Source organism: Nyctibius grandis, chromosome Z, assembly GCF_013368605.1.
Source record: "Nyctibius grandis isolate bNycGra1 chromosome Z, bNycGra1.pri, whole genome shotgun sequence".
Classification (NCBI taxonomy): domain Eukaryota; kingdom Metazoa; phylum Chordata; class Aves; order Nyctibiiformes; family Nyctibiidae; genus Nyctibius; species Nyctibius grandis.
The window spans coordinates 7,804,848-7,824,723 of NC_090695.1; the positions used below are offsets into that span (position 1 = coordinate 7,804,848).

A 19,876-nucleotide genomic window follows, 5' to 3' on the forward strand; every position below is an offset into this window, starting at 1 on the left:
TAGCACTCTGTATGATTATGCGTGTTCAGTTCATAATAATGGTTCATAACCTCTTGGATGTTTTGGTACATAAATACCAAAAAAGCATGCTGTCATTATTAAAATTTTTAGGTGAGGAATGAGGTTTTATGAATCCCAGGGAGCTCTGAGAGAGAACAAGTGTCCCTTCTTCCCTACGTCTCCTCTAGGCTCTTCTGCTTAGGCACTTGGACCTCACAAAGCAAATAAGTGTATGAGAACGCGGATTCTACTTCCACTTTGTTTGCCTCCTTGCTACAGGAGTGAGAGGAGGGTCATCAGCATCACAGGCCTGCAGAAGACCTATGATACCAGAGATGCGGCATAACTGGGCTGAGAAATATGGGCGGCAGTTTAACATCGTGTTACTCTCCAATTGTGCAGCACTCATCCTTTGGTGCAGCATACGTCAATAATGTTAGTACCACTGTGAAAGTGGTACTAACTGTTGGTTGCTCATCACTTTGTTATCTTCCTGTAGAGTGATTTATAAAAGCCCCCTTACAGTGCATCCTTTTTTGTGTATGTGTGTGTACATATATGGATACACACACAAAAAAGGATGCACTACAAGGGGGCTTTTAATATGTATATATACACACATAAACAATTTCAGTGCTCCTCCACTTTACAGTCAAGTTTTATTTTGATTATAAGCACTGTTTAAAAGCATTGCATTCGGGTGATGGCAGAGAGTGAACAGCACATAGGTTGTACGATTGCGTCGAGTGTTTCTCAGCTAGCTTTAGAAGCAGAGGATGGGAAGGTGTCTCCCACTGTCACCTGGTCCAGCCCCAAGGCAGAATCAGCTACTTTGGCATCTTTCCTGATGGATGTTTTGCTACCATGCTTTTTAAGACCTCTTGTGATGAAGACTCACACCTTCAGCTCCTCTGTGCATACCTTGGCAAATTTGGTCTCTAGCATCTAATGCAGGTAAACCACTGAGAAATAAATAAAAGGTAACAGCCAGTAAAAGAGAGGGGGAGAAAATAGTTAAAAGCCTGTGCTGCTTCACAGTCTTATCTTTTCATTATTGTTTGAGCTACCTTTTAATCAGTATTATGTAAACAATGGTGTTACTGCCTTCATGTTTTATGAGTAAGATTAGCATATTAAGTATGAATTATAGTCATTAATAAGGCACCTGTTCTGCCCATTCAGCAGTAATGAACACAAGCACTTGCTGCTTTGGAAAGCACAACATTAGGCGAACTCCAGGTAAGTATTTGCATTTTAATGGCACTGCATAGATCGTGTTCCTAAAGTGTGTCAAGGTTTTGGAGAGTAACAAGTGCGAAGCACTGTACGGTGATGTGCTCTTTGAAGGAGATTTGAAAGGCGGGCGTCTTAACTGGGGTAGGAAAATGCACAAGGGATGTAACTGTGATAGTTGGTGAGGCACCGCGTGTGCATTTTGAACAATTTATGTACAGAATGTATTCCCACAAATTTTGTGTGTAAAATGATGCTTACACATTTGGAAACTTGACCCAGAAGTCTTTGGATCTGTTTTAAAGTGGAAACATGGAAAGTCAGAATTTAATTCTATGTTGTTTGTGTTCACTTCTCACTGGTGAAGAAAGAGTTCTTCCTCTGCCCATGTCTAGTACTAAAATATTTTCCCAAGGAGCATGTGGGAAACCCTCCAGTAAATAATTATGAAATAGTCTGCCTAGGGAAGACATTTGTTTCCAACCTCTATGATTTTTATGCCCCAAACCAATAAGGTTTGTACTTTCTTTTTTGATACCAGCTAAGTTCTTGGTCATAATAATATCTCGTGGCAGTTGACTTTTTACCAGGCTGTGGATCTATGTTTAAAAATAAAAATAAATTTAAAAGTCAGAGACTTTAAATTCCCTAGAGACCTTACTTCTGCCTTAGGTTAAATAAAATCAAACTTTAGAGAAGTCCAAGCTCCATTGAAATAGCACAACAACTTAATTTAAGTGAAGGGTTGTTTAAGAGACAGGTTAGGATATGGTTTCCCTTGCTCTACTGAACAAATATACTGATGCAGCTCGTACTTGTAATTTCCTGGTATTAGTACTTTCCAAATAATTCCTGATTTATAGCCATGATTATGGTTTACATCGTCACAAGATCAGAGAGAAGGAAAGCATAAATTCACAAATATTAGGAAAGCACTAAGACATTGCAAGTTTCACTGAGAAAAGATAAGGATTGAGTGTGATGGATCCCACGTAATTATGCTCATACAAGAAGTGTAAAGGCTGAAAACAGTGCCTTACTCCTTTCTAGAAAAAAAAACTATATTCCTGCTCTAGATGGGAGCAGTATTTCTGTTCATTGACTTCCATATGACCATAGGAAATCAGAGACTGAAACTGGTATAAAATGGCTGGATAATGTAATATCCCTGACAAGCATCACCAATTTCGATTGTCATTCTACATAAAGGAAGAGGATGTGTGTTATAATAAGGTCTAATACATCCTAAATATGGAAATATTTTGAGAGACACATACTCTCTCAGCAGGACTCTTGCAGTGATGCAGAGAGGACAATGGAGTGCTACCTTTTAAGTTAGAAAAATGACTTGCTGTTACTTAATTGATAACTTAGTGGGGGGAGTGTTTTGGCAGATATCTGGAGGAGACTTTAATTGTTTGAGTCCTGAAGGCAGTGCTTATTAGTTATGTTCTCACATTGACAAAGTAACTTCTGTGTCTGTTGGGAGCTAGTTTTATCTTAAAAAAGATTTAAGGATCATCAGGACTTCTGTTTTTCACCTCACACCTTGTCTCCAAGGATTTACTTTCTCATATGCTCAGTAACTCTAGAATTTCAGGGCAATGGACAGTTGCAGCTGGTGAGAGTCTCGGCTTCATTAGCTAAATCTGGGTTTTAGTAGAGGTAAATCAGCTCTGGAAGAGCTAAGCAGCGTGTGCCTGTACAAACGAAACACTCATCTGCTTTGCTTGCTTCAACCTCGTGCGGCGCAAGGAAGTTGTTCTCAAGCATTAAAAAAACCAAACAGCGCTTACAACTCCCTGTCAAAACAGCAAGGCTAGGGAGGAGATTGGCTATGGTGGCACTCTTCCTAGTGGGAAGAGTGACACAGGATGGAACAACAGCTCCATTATTTCGGAGCTAGTCCATTTGATAATTGGCATTATCAAAAAGAGGAGTGACAGTCCCGTCTTTCCACTCGATGAGGATCTCTCCACGCCTCAAGGAAGGGGAGCGAGATGGTGGAAGGTATAGCTGGGGACCTCTTCGTAAGGGAGACAACTCCCGTAAGTCAGCTCTGCTGCTGTTGGCTGGAGAGCTCTTCAGAGCAGAAAGGATTTTCTTCTTCCTAGGAGAAGAGAGAAGAGGGTATGTAACTGCATCTGCCTGTCTCTTGGTCGCTTCTCCGTGTGAATTGGATCAGCAACTATAGTGCCCAAATTCCCTAAACCTTCAGGCATGGAGTGAGGTGTGTAGGGGAGAAGCAGCCAACATCAGTGGCTGCATTTGGATGGGACAGTGAGTGGGAGGGAGGAACAGGGTGGCAGAGGGGAGCAATCATCAAGGGTGACCATGGGTGCGCAGAGCTGTCTGCTCAGAGCCAGGCACTTCAGGTGTGGGATTGGGAAGGGTGCCAAGATCAAGACGTTCGTTTTGAAATGCTGGACAGGGAAGTGGCAAACAGAATGAACCTTAATCTCACTTACTTGTTGTAATGGACATTGAGTGTCAGTATTATTAATCCCAGTATAAATGCCAAGGGGCTGAGGACCAGCATGGCTGTCTTCCAGTTGGTGCCTGAAAGGATATAATAGAAAACAATCATGAGTTTGCTGTACCTATCCCCATTCTTACTCAATAGCCACGATTGCCACAAAAAAACACCTGTAATGTCCCTGAAGACTAGCAGATAATGGGAAAAGTGCTTTGTCCATAAGATCAACACCTTACAGCTGCTTTACACTGCACAGCATCCCTCTATTGAAAATGGCCACAAAAAGGTTTTCTTTCTTGCTAGGAAGATAATAAATATTCATACTTCTCCACTCTGCAGCATTCTGATAAGAAATAAGAAGAGCTGGGGGAAGGCACCAGTGCTAGTGGGTATCTGTTTCTCCTGGTGAGCTGGGACAAAGCATTTGCATGTTTTTACTCACTTCTGTACTCCAGGCCTGGGGACATTTGTTTAATCTTTAAAGAGAGTTTTTCTGACAGGGAATTTGGTGCCCTTGTTCCCGACTGAGTATCCTCAGCAGGACCCAGAGGAACGTAACTCTGTATTGATGGGAAGGTCAAGGGCACTGATGAACCTTCGTCTACCTGGTCTCTTCCTCCTCTGGCTGATCCCTGGACCTACCTGCAAACCTGGCCCCAGCATTTTTCCCTCGATTTCCATGGTGCTTTTTAGAGTGATTGTGGGACGCATCTGGGAGAAGAAGCAGAGAGACTCAGATTAGCAGCTTCCACTATTGGACTGGAGGGAGCTCCAGCTTCCTCCTGGGGCTGCACCATAACCGCATAGCCCCTTTGTTTGGAGCAGTCAGGGAAGAGGGAACTTTCTTGTTCCTCAGCATTCCCCAGCCACAGATACATTTTGCTCCTGGAACATTTGATGGCTGTGCTTCCACGTTAAGACTATGGCTGTATCACTGAACCGCTTGCCAAGGCAAACATCTCAACATGTCGTGTGAGAGCAGAGCCTTGAACCACTCAGTGGTACACATGGAAGTTCTTCAGAAGTACTCAGGTACTTACCACCACTGAAAATACCTGAGTAATCTCTAAATGCCACCCACACTTTCCTTCCTGCTGTTCTCACATATGCATTCAGAAAAGAATTGTGCTCACCCTCGTTTGCTGGGAGGTATTCCTGTTTGGTCTTCACTGGAGACACTGTGCTGTTAAATTTGTTAGCCAGAGGTGGGTCAGTCAAGCCCACAGAAGATTCTCTGTCCACAGCATTGATCTTTGATGAATCAATGGTTTTAGCTTGGAAGGAAATAAAGCAAAGATGTGTGTGATTATCATTTACTTTTTGCACAGAAGTCTGGATGAGTTCAGTGCCCAGCAAGGGAAGGGAGCCCAGCCCTGCCGTGTTAGTCCTCTACCCTGCAAGGCAAACAGGACGTGGTGCAATAGTGATCACCTCCTCCTCTGTATCAAGGGCCTTCAATTCTCACAGATTTCAAAGATGAAATGAACCTCTGAAGACTGAATCCACAGCCAAAGCAGAACTTGTTTTCTGGTGGTAAATAAGGTCATTGGTCTAAAAAGTATGAGTGCAACACCAGCTGTTAAAGGATGAGGTGTGAGGAAAAGGGAAGCAGAACTGTAGCTAAGCATCACAGGTATTACCAACACAGAGGATGAAGAAAAGGTGGTAAATAGTCCATGCCTTTTGCAAGGCTCAACATCATCCTTTGCCTTGCCAGTCTTACTGCAGGAGTAGGGTATGTGGGGTAGCAACTACTGCTAGAGGGGAGGCTGTGGGAAATCTTGTGGCAGTGATAGTCATTCCTCTCCTGCACTGATGCATGTGGCAAGATCAAGAAATATCTGCAGGGTTCCCTGCTGCTTATCCCAACCTTATCCCTTCCTGTGGCATGAGCATCCACGACTACAGGGGTGTAATTTATTGAGCAAATAACCCACTGAAGTAAAAGCTGTCTGTCGATGGTCAACTGAAAGTTGGATAAGAAAGGCCTAAGCAAATACACAGGGCTCTGATGTTGTTACTGAGTAGTCGGAGGTTCCCTCTAGTAGACGATGAACGATGGGGTTGATAGGAAAATTATCAGTTTGCACACACTAACTGTCACAACCTGATTCAAAGGCTGCTCTGTGTTTACCCTTGCAGCCTTATTTGGAGAGCCTGGCTCTGAGGCGGCCCTGGGCTGCCAGGAACATTGCCTTGGGGAGTGCAAACGCCTTTTTCACATGCCTTTTTCCCATATCTTAAATGTTCCACACATTTCCTATCCTATATTTAACTAGCTTATTATGATATCTAATTTGTATTGGCTGTATTTACCTTCATGTTAAACAAACACTAACACTTGTGACTACTGGTCTGTGATAATTACATGTAAACCTTCTATTTGACTCATTAAAAACCTCTGTAAAAAAGCCATCTTATCGACACATGGCAGCCAAAAAAGCTATTGCATCTCTTTTTATTACAAATTGGATATAGGCTCTTTGTGTCAAAAGGTTATACTCATAATCCATTTGCTTATGCCAACCAGATTCATCACATTTTCTCTTTACTAATTTCTGCAAAGCAGAAAATCTTATTTGGGCCATCAAGCCTTAAGGTAAGGAATAGCTTCATGTAAGGGAAATAATTTCCCCTAAGGAAGGTTGTGAACCTCTTCACCTACAGAGTGGACAAACACAGAAGAGTTATTATGAACACCAGCTCTTTTCTTGTCCCTGGAGTGGAAGAAGGGAGGGGAGGAGAGGATGGGGGGAGGAACTGAGTGTGATTTTCAGGTCTCAGTTCTGCACACAACTTCACAAGGGAAGTCCTGAAACCACCTTCCTTTGCATAAGGGAGGTGAAGGTGTCATAAGTAACTGAAAGAGGGAAACAGACCGGGCCATGAATTGTCAGTGGTCGGCAATGGGCTTCACTGGCCATCTGACAAATGATGACAGTCACATCTTGGTGCAATGACCATGCCTGATGTCTGTTAGCCTGGTGTCCAACACCTAAAACTATGAGAGGACCAGGGTTTCTGCCATTTTTGTGTCCAATCTCAGCAGATAGTAGTGAACACTCATGAAGGCAGAGAATAAATTCTTTTTAGCAGAGGCCAAGGCCGTAAAGCCAGTAATATAAAACTGAATTTTTATGATGTTTTGATGTCATATTTTGGCTTTTCTTAATGCAAAGGGAGGGCAGCGCTTTAACTACCTCCCACCACTTGCTGTGTTCATCAGTCTCTATGGTTACAACAGGCACCAAGAGGAGTGAGGTTCACTTTTGAGGATCATGAGAGCATGGAACGAAGGTTAGGAATGTGGTTTCATCAGTGATAGGAGCACTGCTGGGGTTTGACAGCAGGTAAGTGTAACATGTTGCTTAGAAACTGAAGCAACAATTTCTCATTTCAAATATAGCAGCTCCTCAATAATTCATAAAGTTTGTAAGAGGTTTTCAGCTGCCTCCAGTTTTCTTGTTAGCAAAAAATGACATCCCAAAGTACAAAGTACCAAAAACTCCTCCAAAGTCTTAAGCGCCTGACTTTATGGGACTTCTTTGGTTGTTTGGGACTTGGGAGGCTCAAGCAATTCCAACTATTCTTAGCTCTGGGCACCAATTCAGATGAACTTTCCAAAATACTTGACTTTAGCCTGTCATCAGAAATGCAGCTGAGGTGTAGAGTCCTGATCCTGTAAGGTGTTACGTGCTTTCTGGAAAACACTGAACAGCAACTACTGGAAACCAGCGGTACCAAGTAGTTGGGCTGACTTGGAGCCATTTGGTATCTCTCCAGATGGGGCCAAATTGACCATGAGTTAGAATGATGGATGCAAGCCTGGTGTTAGGTGGCTTGGATGACACCTAAGGTTAGATGTTATCTGATGCTAAATCTACCTCATCTTACTTTCATAGATCCACACACGTGTGTCTACAGCTTGTTGCGTTGGTTTGCTGGGCCTCGGAGCTGCTGTCCAGGCAGCAGCGCAGATGGTTTCATCCGCTAAAGTCTTCCACCTGCTGAATTTGTCCTTTTCCCTTGAGACAAAGACCTTGTGGCCTCCTTCCTTGGTGCTGAGGTGGAGGCCCAAGCTCTGCAGAGTCAAGTGTCCCTTCTTGCTGCAGGACCATGCTTGGCGTTCCCAGTCCCCACAGGGCTCCAGCTTGACCAGAGCATACTCCCGCGTCTTATGGGCCGACAAGCACTGCTGCGTTTGAAGGTTGACAATGGTCCTGGTGGCAGGGTCCCAGCTCCACTGCTGCTGCTGGAAGTGCGCCTTGCAGTTGGTCAGGCTGATGCTGTTGGTCTCGTGGTGAGAGGCGCGAATGCACTTTTCCAGGCGGGTGTTCCTTATGAGGAAGCCTTGTGCCTCTGCTACTGCGGTACAATCAGAGCACGGTTTAGTACTGTGCATGTGTGAGGCAAATGTGTCCAACGAGCACAGACATTGTAAATGTCCTGGGGAAGGGGACATGTAACCCACCAGTCCTTTCCTGGATGGGCATGCCTAGATAAACAGTTCCCTCAGCTTCCTAATTCCCCAAAATAACATTTCTTTAAAATACGGGGTGTGCAAATAGCCAGGAGCAATACTAGAGAAGAGTAACAATGACATAACTAACCCATGTAACTAATGGGGACAAACTCACCATCCTTGAAAAGTTGTACTGTTGTGAAATATCCGCCTATATGTATTTAATTCAATATTTCAACTGCTTTAAATAGGTACACATCCTTCTCTTCCTCCAAAATAGTTGGATTGTTTGGGGTTTTTTTTTGCCTGTATTGGATCAAATCTTTCTTATAAAAAAGCAATTGAAAGCCCTGAATTCCCCAGGTGCTATTCATCTGGGGCCACTTAGGCCACTTTGGGCTACTGTTTCCATTAAGTGGCTTCTGGTGATATTACAGCAACACTGGGATAAAACCATACCCCATCAGAAGTCTGGAAGTACTTGGCTGACACGGCTCATGTAAGTATTGAAATAAATTTGGCTTTAGCATACCTGACATTGGTCTGTGCTCCCCAGGCACGAAGGTACCATTATTAAGAATCCCTTTGGAAGAGAGAGATGTTACAGCAGCCCCACAACAGACACACAATTTGAAGCAATTTCTGTAATTGCTTGTTGCTTTTAACAGCAACGTGTCCCAGCGTCTCTGGATGGATATCACCCTTTAGCTGGACAATTGCCCCTATTTTTGGTACAAAATCACCAGGTGTGGCCTGTGAACATCCTGAGCAAAATGTTAAATGCTAAACCACCTGCCACAGATGCAGGTGTGCCTTCTGCCTTGTCTTTTATGCCTAAGAGAGAGGGATAGAAATAAAAGTTTCAAGTTTCTGCATATTCTGAGAAATCTTTTAATTTTAATTACAATTAACACATGGTAACTCCCAGCTTTTGCGGTGACTTTTTTTTCCTCTTTTCCCCAGGCGTCAATTATAAAAGCCTAATCAGCATACAGTATTGAGCATAAAAGGTAAGAGGAGACTGAAGAGTGATGTTAGACAAGAACACTGATGTTTATCTAAACAACTATTTCTGCAGAGTTTCCCCTCCCAAAGCAAAGAACAATACTTTTCCCTGGCAGCGAGTATTTGGCTCAGTACCTGAAAAAACTAATGACAGTGTAAACAGAAGCCGGTACACAATACCAAGGGTATGAACAATAGCTTAAAAGAGCTCTTATGTTTTCTCGAAGGAAATTCTAGGGGTCTGCTAGATTAATAGTGCCTGGGGGTCATTAAAACAGAAACAGCTCAAGTCTTTCTGCTCAGCCTGAATGCATGGGGAGAGGCAACCAGAAACCACGGTACGACTCCTGCGCCAGCTCTGAAATGAGGATGGAAGTGTCTGCGCTGAGATACTGAGTTTCATGGACCTGTGATAGCCACCGATCCAGGAAATTCCTGCCAAGTCCATGTGCCTACATGGAAATTAAATTTCTGGGGGATCTGTGAACAGCTTGCGAGTCCTGTCCTCTTTACCCCTTACTGAGGGCTGGATGGAGGGAAGATATTTAATGCACCTTGGGCTTGAGTTTCTGCCAGCTTCCAAAGGCAGAAGAAATGTCTCAAACATAAATTCCCATAAGCTTTAGAAAATCCAAAGGGATGAATACAATCCTCTCAACATGTTTTTTCTAGGACCTGGAATCCAGGTTTCTTGCCTCTTTGCTTCATCTTAACTGGGAGAAATCCATTTCCGAAGTAATGACCTGAGAGCCACACAAAAGCATAATGGGAACATGAGAACTGTGCTGGGTCAGATAACATCTCTGCTGAGCCCAGTATCCTGTCTCCAGCACTGGGCTGGAGCCTTTTAGCATTTGCTAATAGGGGAAGAGGGTAAGACAAGTAAAGAGCTCACTCAAGACAGCAAGGACACCAGTGCCTCCTTCCTAAAATTTATCAGCTAGTTAAGAGAGCATCACTGGGTATGGTTAAAATGTTTTTTTCCCCATGTACGCTACGTTGCTTGCACTCTGAAGTTTAAAAAACATTTTATTGCTCAATTGGTATAACGAGCTCCTTCTGCAGCTCCACCTGGTGAACTTCAGTTTTGGTTACTCTGAATAATTTTGTGCCATCATCAAACTTTATTACTTCGTTATTCACCCCTTTTCCCAAGATCACTGTGTCAAACAGCACTGATGTTCGTCGGACCTGCTGATACCTTCACTCTGCTGTGATCACTGTCAACTTACTCCACCTCTTCATTCCAGCCTGTGGGTGATACCTCTGTCTTACTCCATGAGAATGGAGTTTCTTGAGGGCCTTGGTGGAAGTATCTTACCAAAAGCCTTTTGCAAACGCAAGCACAAAGTCTAGTTCACCACATTTATGTGCTCATTGATGCCATCATGGACGTCAGGCATTCCCACCATGAAAGCTGCATTGACTTTTCTTGTATTTATCTGTCTGTTTGCAAATTCTGTTCTTTGTTTCTACTGACTTGCCTGATGCTGAAATCAAACCTAGTGACCTGTGCTTCCCCAGGGTGTGCCAGGATCACTCTTAAGGCGGAGATAATTGCTGTAATGCAGTCCTTTGGTGCTGAGGCTGCTTTAAGTAATAGTTTACATATTTCTTAGAAGTTTAAAAAAAATATCAATTTTACTTTCCTGTAACTCAGTGTGAATGTCATCTGGGCTCGTCATTTGCCACAGATTATTTAGCTTTTTTTTTCCCCTAAAACCTTCTCTGTTGACAATTTCCTTTGATAACACTCTTCAGGCTGCAGAGAGTGGTTGCCGTGTGAGGACCTCCCTGACCACAACTGAAGTGAGCATCAGTGCCAGTAATCCATTCAGCCTTTCAACCCTGCCCTGCCTTGGTTGTCCTTCTTACCTTTACATCAGTTAGATATTGGCCTCCTTACCCGCCCCACCTTCCTACTTCAGATAAGTTTGAAAATTTCTATTAGTAGTTTTTTATGCTCTCTCTAGATTGCTCCTCTAAATCTCTTTCTCATATGTTTTATTATGAATTTTCTTATTAAACATGCCAGGATCTCTGTGTTTTTTTTTCTTTTCCTTGCTTGGCAAGGACTGTCCATTTGAAAGTTTCATTTTTAAAAAAATTTTGAAGAGCATTGCCATTCAACTCAGCCAGCAGATTTGTGTTTTGTTCTCTGTGTACAGTCCCTGGTGGTATACGTTCCCCTCTAAAGAATTGCTGCGTTACCTTCATGCTAGCAGCAAGCATCGCGTGCCCTCATGTTATCTACCAGCTTTTTGCACTTTTGAGCTGCCCCTTTCTACCAGCTTTCTTGGTTTTACGTAGGTCTCAGTTTGCAGAGACTCACCCCACCGAAGGTCCATGGCAGCCCGCCTGCAACAGGAATACATGTGAGATGAGGAACCTCAACAATGCAACTCAAGTGCTTTCCTTTGAGATTTGTATGGCTCCTCAGAAGTGTACAACACCAAGTTGTTAACAGATTTTTATCTTCACACCATATCTCAGGTCTAAACGTATAGCTACCATTTTACAGCTTGGGAACAGAGGTCTAGCTAAACTTTGCTTGATTCAACATTACACAGGAGGGTGGCAGCAAAGCTGGGGCCATAATCCTTCTCCTTTGAACTGTGGTCTGAGTGTCTTCCCTACCAACAGTTCTGCCTCTCATGACATTGAGCTCTCTGTAAGGCTAGCTATCAGCAGCGGGATTTTCCTTGTGATGTTTTGTGTGATCCTTGCCAAGATGTGAGCCTGTGTCCATCATACAGGTTCACCATCCACTAACCATACATTGCATTCCTGAGGTTGAGGGTTGCTATCTAAGTGAGCAACTTACAATTAGATACAGGTATCTGGCAGCAATCATTGCACATGCTCCACACAGTCATAGAGGGTAGACCCACAAATAAAGCTGGAGCATATTTACCTTGGGATACACATCAGGCACCGAGAGTCCTTACCTTGGAGGTGAAATTGTTTTTTTCCCCAACACTGCCAAGTCCCAATCTCCAGCAGCCCTGCAAATAAGGCCATCACCCCTAACATTTTGGGAATGTTAACGTGTAGCAAGCAGAGCATCCAGCACACTCCCTGGGGATGGGACTCAGCATCACTGGAAAATGCCAACCCTACCCACAGAGCCTGAGTAGATGCCTGCTTTGAGCTGCTGATGCTTGAACATTTTGGCCTCTTCATATTTTTAGGAACAAAATAAACAATTTCTAGCACAGGCGCTTGATGCCAGCTTGTTTGTCCTATGATACTGCCACTCTGTCTGATTACAAGAAAGAAAAGCAAGCAAATATAGTCCCCTGCCTCTCTGCAGCATGGCCACCCTTGGGACATGCTGTTCCTCATAGGATTAGGAGCAAAAACCGTGCAACATTCCTAATTAAGGTAATGCCACCAGGAAAGCCTTGGTTACCAGTGATCCCAGTCTGTCTGGGAAAGTTTCTGCCATTTCTAAGCAGTGCATGTGATGGCGTGATCAAAGCCACTTTGCAAATTATTTGGGGAAGGGGTAAGTCAGAGCTGAGTGAGCACAGGTTCCCAAAACACTCCAGGTCACCTGGGAACCTCAGCATTGAGTTTGGCCTCTTTTGCCCTCCCCAGTGAGGTTCCTAACTCCTTGAAAAATCCTTTAATTAGCTCAATTTCTCTTGCCAAGTTGGTGTTTTCTGTAGGGAGAGGATGACCGCTGAGTCACAGTCAGGAATTTACCTTTTCCTGCCTCTACCTGTCCTCAAAGGCAGCCATCCTTGGGGACATCCCATGGCCCAGGAGAGCTCCCAAACATGGCTCTTCTTGGGTACCACCATATGACAGCAGATCATCCTGAGTCACCCAGGCTATGGCAACAGTGGCTTGGAGAAATGTCTCCAAGCTGTCTCTGCTGCTTCCACCCAAAATGAGCACAGCACTAGCGCTACGTGCGCTGTGGCTGGGAAACCTTGGAGCCAGCAGTGCCATAGCCTGAGTTACAATGAGACAAGCCAAAGAGTTTCTTGCTCAGGTTAATCTGCCTCCACTGTTCCTCACTGCAGTAGATCATATCTTCTCTATGGAGCATGCACCAATGGAGACTGACCCACACTGTTCTCATATACATTACATATGTTTGCCTCCTTGCGTAACTCACCCTGAATATCAGCTGTCCCAGGATTTAGGGTCTCCCTATCTTGTTGGATTGCTGCTGCAGTTCAAGGGGCATCAGGTGGGAAGAGGGTTTAGAAGACTCCCATCCTCTCAAGTTGCCCTGCCAGATATTTTGGTCTCTTCTGTAGCTCTAAAAACAGCTGTGACGGACTCCAGTTCCTACCAGAAATGGCCCTAGCCCAGAAGAAGAAAGAATCAACCAGAGAATGTGGGGAAAGCCACCTTTAGTGGCTGAGGTCCTGTGGTGATGGGGACAACACTGCTTCCTACCCTGGTACTGATTATGGGACCCTCTCCCTTCAGCCAAGCATAGCACCTAACCTCCCCTGCCCTCCTGCCCTCGCTGCTGGGCCTCATGCTTGTAATGTAGAACTACCACATCTTCTATCCAGATCCCCTATTGGGATTCAAGTTCAGGACTAAATGTAGAGTGGGACTTTTGCAGCATATTTACAAAACCATGCAGTCTAGAAAGGCATTGGATGAAGGCAGAAGAGACTTTCATGTGATTAGCCATAGCAGCAGGAGCAATTCGCTGCAGTGGCCTGAAGTTACCACATCCTGTCATGATGCTTCTTCTGAAGAGGAGGGGAAGCTGTTTCTGAGCTGCCCTGGGCCTGGAAGGCTGTTTCCACCTCCAGCTGAGTGTCAGGACCAGACAGAAATGAGAAGATGCAGTGGCAGAAGAGGGAAGCTCACAGTTAAGGCAGGAGGGTTCCCTGTGCAGATGGAGCTCAGTGCAAGACGTTGCCCTGTAAGATGACTTGTAGGAACACTACATGGGATCTAGGTGAAGCAAGCAGCTTGAGATGCTATTGTGTACGGACAAACGAGGCCCTGAATAAGTGAGCAGGATCAGACTTGAATGCAGCCCAGCAATAACTCCTCATGAAAAGATCTCCCTCCATCCAAGGGAGCAATCCTCTCTCTGCTGCCCACACAGGAGACCAGCCCTGGGCCATCCGATGAGGAAATTAAAAACAGCTGGAAGACACTTGCTGTCCTAAGAGGGCTGTGGTGACGCAGATGTGTTTGGTCAAAGGCAGGAAAGCCAGGTGTGCACAGGGAAGCAGTGAGATTGGCACTCTGTTTTCTATTTTGCCTGAATTTATACCCAAGATCAGCACGGCAGGAGGTAAGACTAGGTATTTTTTTGCAAAACAAGCTGTTGACTGAAACCAACATTAGCTTTATTTTACCCCAGTCCTCCCTCAGGCTATGACCGTGCTTACTCGGATGTAAGGTTTAGAGACACAAATGTCCATGACAGGTCAGTGGATGGGGCCAATCTGCCTATGGAGAGGATGATGCTAGATGGAGCCTGGTGAGTCCCTGTTGGTGAGCAAACAGGCGTCTGCCCATCGGGCCCAGCAGAACAGGCAGAACTGCAGCTGGGTGAGCCGCTACCTGGCAACTGGGAGCTCTGGGTTTATGGGAGCACAATTTCCATCACTTTGGGCAGCAGATCAGCTCTTATCAAGCTGTGTCATTTTTATAGAGAAGTCAACAAAGCCTACTGGTAACTGCCAGTGATTAGCTGGCAAATGGCTTGTCAGTGCAAGTACCTGATTGCAAATACTTCTTGGTCTGCACTCAGCTTACTTTCCAGTAACAGGTCTCTAACTAACCACGAGTAGTTCCCAGATGTTGCTTCTAGCAACCACATTCGGCTGTATTTTTTCCCAGCTGTTGCTGCTTTCTTAAGACTATCTTGCTTTTGGTTAACCAACAAGGCTTCATAGCTTTCCATGTTACTGCAAGATCCACTTTTGACCAAGTATCTCAGCAAAGGCCTCCAAGGGAGCAGAGCAGTCATAGGAAAAGAAGGGAGGTTTCGGCATGGAAAAACACATGGATAAATGATGGGAAGCAGGGAAAGTCGGTGAAGTCAACACGAAGCTGATGCATGTGGGGAAAACCAGTCACTTGGGGGGATGCAATGGAGGTATATAAAATCCAGAGAGGCCTGGAGAGGATGGCAGGGGCTGACTGGTCGAGGACTGATGGGACACGGGATGCCAAGGGAAGGTTCACAGCATGGAGGAGGTGGCTCAGCACCCAGCAGCTGTGCATCCTTGCTGCCAGGGAGAGCCTGCACAAGCCAAGGGAGGAGCTCTAGTAGCCACTGAAGAGTTAAACACACCAGGGTCAGGAAATCCCCTGAGCAGAAAATAGTTGGAGGCTGGAAAAGTATATGGGGGAGGAGAAGCATCAGATAAGCTTGGCCTTTCTGCCTCTTCAATGCAAGATGCTTAGGGCTGCCTTAGGTGAGTGGGGTGCGAGGGGTCAGGGAGCAGCCAGCACTGTACCTAGGTTTGGGAGGTAGGAGAGTGGCCCCTGGGATATGGGATCAGGCCAGGCTGCCAAGCAGAGCCACCACCAGTCTCACGCTCAGTGCACGACAATCTAGAGTCAGTGTTAAATGGAGTGTTACTGCAGCAGTTTTCTCTCTGCTTGTACGTGCACAGATCCTGCTGGTGCCTGACTTCCCACCACCCATCGTACCTCACTGGGTTACCGTTAGGCTTGACTTCTTAAGAAAAGACTTCAGCTCCCTCCCTACTTGCAGCGACTTTCCAAAGAAGCCACTGCCAGTACCTGCTTAGGCAATTCCAGGATTTCCAGCAGGAAACTGAACCCTCTCAGGTCTGTCGAGAGCAAGCACCTCTGTCCTGCTGGCAGCCTTAAAACTCAGCAGCCCCAGGCAGGACAGGATGGGGAGAGGCTGCTGCAGGGGGAGTTCAGCCCCAGGTAAGAACATGTTTGCTGACTGCTCTTTGAGCTTGTTTTGGGCATTGCCAGGTATTGGGAAGATAAATTCCCTTCCTGTAAAACAGTTGTGTTTTTATTAGTGGTCTGGCTGAAATGCAGTGGCTGATCGTGCAATTGTACCAAAAGCATTTCACTGGAAAGGAAACGAAATGTCCTGTGATCCTCCTAAATTTACTAATAAAACATAGCCATGGGCTCCTGTCATGTGGCAACAGTAAAGAACCACTTTCTTCTAACACTGGACAAGATCTGTATTAAAGCGAGAGAAAGAGCAAGACTCTGAAGGCTGTTCTGCTCTCCTGGCATCCCACCATGGAGTCACCTCCAGGTCCTAACCAGATCTCCTGTAATTTTTTAAAAGATGCACAAACGTGTCCTCGCCCCTCACTAGCAGAGTGACATACCCTCAGCCTGGGTCTTTAAAAAAAGAAAGATTCAATTCACTGGATTTACTTTAATTGGCAATATTTGGGGTGCAAAAAACAGCAGTAGATGGAGCAAAAGTAAAATGTGTAGGAGCACAAACCTCTCCTTTGAGCTGGCTGCAGAGCAAACTGAGGGCTAGCTCCTCAAAGCAACCCAGGGAACATGCATTTAGAGGTTGTGGAACAGGGAATGGAAAGTAGCTGGTCAGAGCTGCCAGTCTGAGGTTTGTCTTTAAGGAATAAACATCCCAGTTTTGCAGCCCAAATAGTTGTAGTCCTCTAGTCTAGGGAGCTTGAAAAGCTCTGAGCAGGTCACCTGCAAGACTGCCCTCCTTGCAGCTTCAGGGGCTGAATGAGCCTTGAGGTGCTTTAGAGATTTATTTCAATGAGTGCCTTTCAACCTGGCACCTCAGGCATAATGGCAAAATAAAAAGAGAATTACTTATTAGCTCAGGGGTTTTGCCCATTATTAAAGAAAGATGCTGCCCACTGCCCATGATGGGACGGGTGATGCTGCGGGTAGCACAGCTCCCGGGTAGGTGTTCCTGGGTAGCGCTGCTCTGGCTCTGCAGGATGATGCTCGGCAGGACTTCTGCTTTCCTCATCCACCCATGCATGTCAAAAACAAGGCTGCTTGGATTCAAAATCCTACTGTGTACAGGCAGGACACAGGATTTGAGGGACCTCAGCAAACAGCTGAATGTTAACATGAGCCACTACCAAGTTTGCTCCGCAGTGATGAGCGGTGCAGACTCTGCAGCTCCCCAGCACGTCCCGCTCCCAGCCGACCACCACAGGAGCAGGACTAATGCAACGAGGTCCTGCTCCCCTTCCCACCACCCTTTCCCATACTGCCAGCACGCTCTGAGCCACTCACCTCTGTTGGGAAGGAGCAGCTGGGGCAAGGAGCAAACACAGTGGTCGGGAGGTCACTTAGTGCCTGCCTTACCCCCAGAGCAGGTTTATTCATGCGCTCCCCTTAGCAGTTTAAAAGCACTTTATAAAAGCAGCCGGCGTGATGCCATGGTGTCCCTGGCCAAGCCATCCCAGCACCTTGCCAGCCTGTCCCTCACTCTCCTGTACCCCTGCGTTTAATCCCATTTTAAATGCTTCCCTGAAATGCACCCACAGGCATTTCTTTTACTGCTGGTGGGTTCAGAGCTTTGCGGCCCAAGCAACACTTCAGCAGGAAAGCTGATTAAAACCAGGGGGCAATTCACTTCCCACTTTCCAGCTACCCCAAAGGAGGAGAAACTTACCCTCAAGCCAAGGAAGGAGGCAAATACAGCCCAGGCTCAGCCTGAAAAGCTCCATGGTCTGCCAGCACAGCACAGGGAAGGCGCCCCTGAAGCCTCTTGCCTGTGAGGACTGCCAGGCAGCTTGCTTTCCCCCCTTCCTCGGTCATTCACAGCAGAAAAACCTGCTGGGAAGAGAAAAACTCTTTTGTCTTAGAGCTGGAGACTTGGCAGCTGGCTTATCAGCAAAGGATCAGCTTGGAGCCGCGGTCCCACTCAGCGGTTATCCCTCAGGAGAAATCATATGACGAGCCAGGATGGGGGGGACGCTGGACCGAGATGCTCGCAGCCACTGAGCTCGGCTCCTTAGCAGCCACGGTTGCTCCCAGCAATGAGAGCCGAATGCTAAGCAGGCTGGCAGGCTGCCTTCGCCGGGGCTGGGAGCGGAGGAGGATGCAGGGCTGGCCTGGCAAGAAAAGGCAAAGTTCATCAGGAGTGCCCGGAGGGGCGTGGGATGCGTCTGCTGAAACTGTGCTTGGCCATGCCGTCACACGGTTGTTTTCTTTTTAGGGAGAATTACACCTGCCAAGATGAGTTTAAGCACCATTATAGGTCACAGCAGAGATAAAACTTCTCAAGCCAGCTATGGAGGTCCTGGAGCTGGAGGGTGATGGGTGGAGGAGCCCAGCTCCCGGCTGGGGATCAGGGTCCTGCTGCGGATCTGCCCTGATGCTCACCCTGAGGGTCGCTCAGGTTGAGTTTGGCTTTTCATGCATCAGTTTGGGCTCTGTACAGGGGGAAAACCACACATCCCTCCCCAAGGGACAGCAGCAAAGGCTGTGGATGAAACAGCAGCAGGGGAAGCCAGAGATACAGTTTTGCTAGCGAGATGCTCCCATTCAGCCATATCCTCTCTGCACTTGTCTGTCCCACCTTCTCGCTGGGGTTGTTCTCACCCAGATATATCATTAACCCTTTTGTATAAGAACACATAAAAGTGGTGGCTTCACTTTCACTTTTGGGGTCCAGCCCTGGATGGCAGCAATGCCACATCTCCCAGCTCTGTGAATGAGGCAGGAGTCACTTGGGGAGCTGGGAGTTGCTTCGTTTAGTGGCCAAGCTGCCAAATTAAAACAGCACAGCATCGGCATGCATGGAAGGCCATGGGCTCGGGTCAGAGCCTTGCAAAGGTGCAGTTCCCTCTGTGCCCAGCCTAGGGCTGACAGCACCCAGCTCTGCCCCTCTCAGAGCAGGGATATGGCTTCAAACCAGACTGTCTTTTTCCCAGGCGGAATCGGATATGGTGAGGGATATCCTATGGCCAAACAAAAGGGAAGGCGGGGGTAAGTACTTGCCCTGGCAAGGTTGCTCCTGCCTGGCCGTAGCACTGCGCTCAAGAAAAATACCACAGAACTGGTTTCTTTGGGATTACTGGTTTCTTTTCCCCATGGGAACGTGTCACATTGCACTAAATACCAGGCATTTTTAATTTAAAAAAGCACAGATATTAAACTCTCCTCTGCATGGCTGGGATTTAAAATGCAAGTGCTCTGCAGCATGTTTGCCAAATGAGCATGTGTCTTCCACAGGAGGAGGAGGAGAGGGAAGAGCTTGGGGTGGTGCTGTCTCCCCATCGGATGGAGAGCATCACAGTGAATATCCTGGTGAAAAGATTGCTGTGGTCTTCTATCACAGATCCTGCTATTGCTCCAACCCTGGGAGCTGGTACCATGTTTCTCCTTTTGGCCTTCCCATCCGTTTCACACAAGGGAAACTGAGGCACGGAGAGGTCGTGATCTGCTCAAAGCCATGAGGTCTGTCTCTGAGCTCCTGAATCCCAGATATCTCCCAAGCCATGGGATCACAGTTCATTCTAACACCCAGAAAGCCTTTCCCTCTACGTGCCAGGAAGCTGTCCTCCTCCCGCCAGGAGAGGGGCTTTCAGGGATCTTTGCTGCAGTTTTAGAGTGGGAAGGACTGTGTGGGGTCAGCCCACACGTCTACCTCCATGTCTGAATCCAGCAGGAGCCCACAGAGGATGCCAAGGGAAAACTAAGAAAATAGTAAGTGTGTCCCCAACTCTTTTCCTGCCGTTTTCATCTCAGGATTTCCCAGTCCCAGTGTG

General features: G+C 46.3%; 1 protein-coding gene across 2 annotated transcripts; it reads right to left on the reverse strand.

The window, feature by feature from the left end:
• Window positions 1-642: 642 nt before the first annotated feature.
• On the reverse strand, window positions 643-18,186 carry LOC137676507 (uncharacterized). Of its 2 annotated transcripts, none has more exons than XM_068423366.1 (6): window positions 17,776-18,186; window positions 7,604-8,071; window positions 4,843-4,983; window positions 4,352-4,420; window positions 3,702-3,792; window positions 643-3,343 (listed from the first exon to the last, which is right to left on the reverse strand). In XM_068423366.1, exons 1-6 carry the CDS (start codon window positions 17,828-17,830, stop codon window positions 3,136-3,138), a joined length of 1,032 nt encoding a protein of 343 aa, XP_068279467.1. In that variant the 5' UTR covers window positions 17,831-18,186; the 3' UTR covers window positions 643-3,135. The 2 variants fall into 2 exon arrangements, with proteins under 2 accessions (XP_068279467.1, XP_068279466.1); XM_068423365.1 differs by having other exon boundaries at window positions 7,604-8,074; window positions 17,776-18,185.
• Window positions 18,187-19,876: the final 1,690 nt, after the last annotated feature.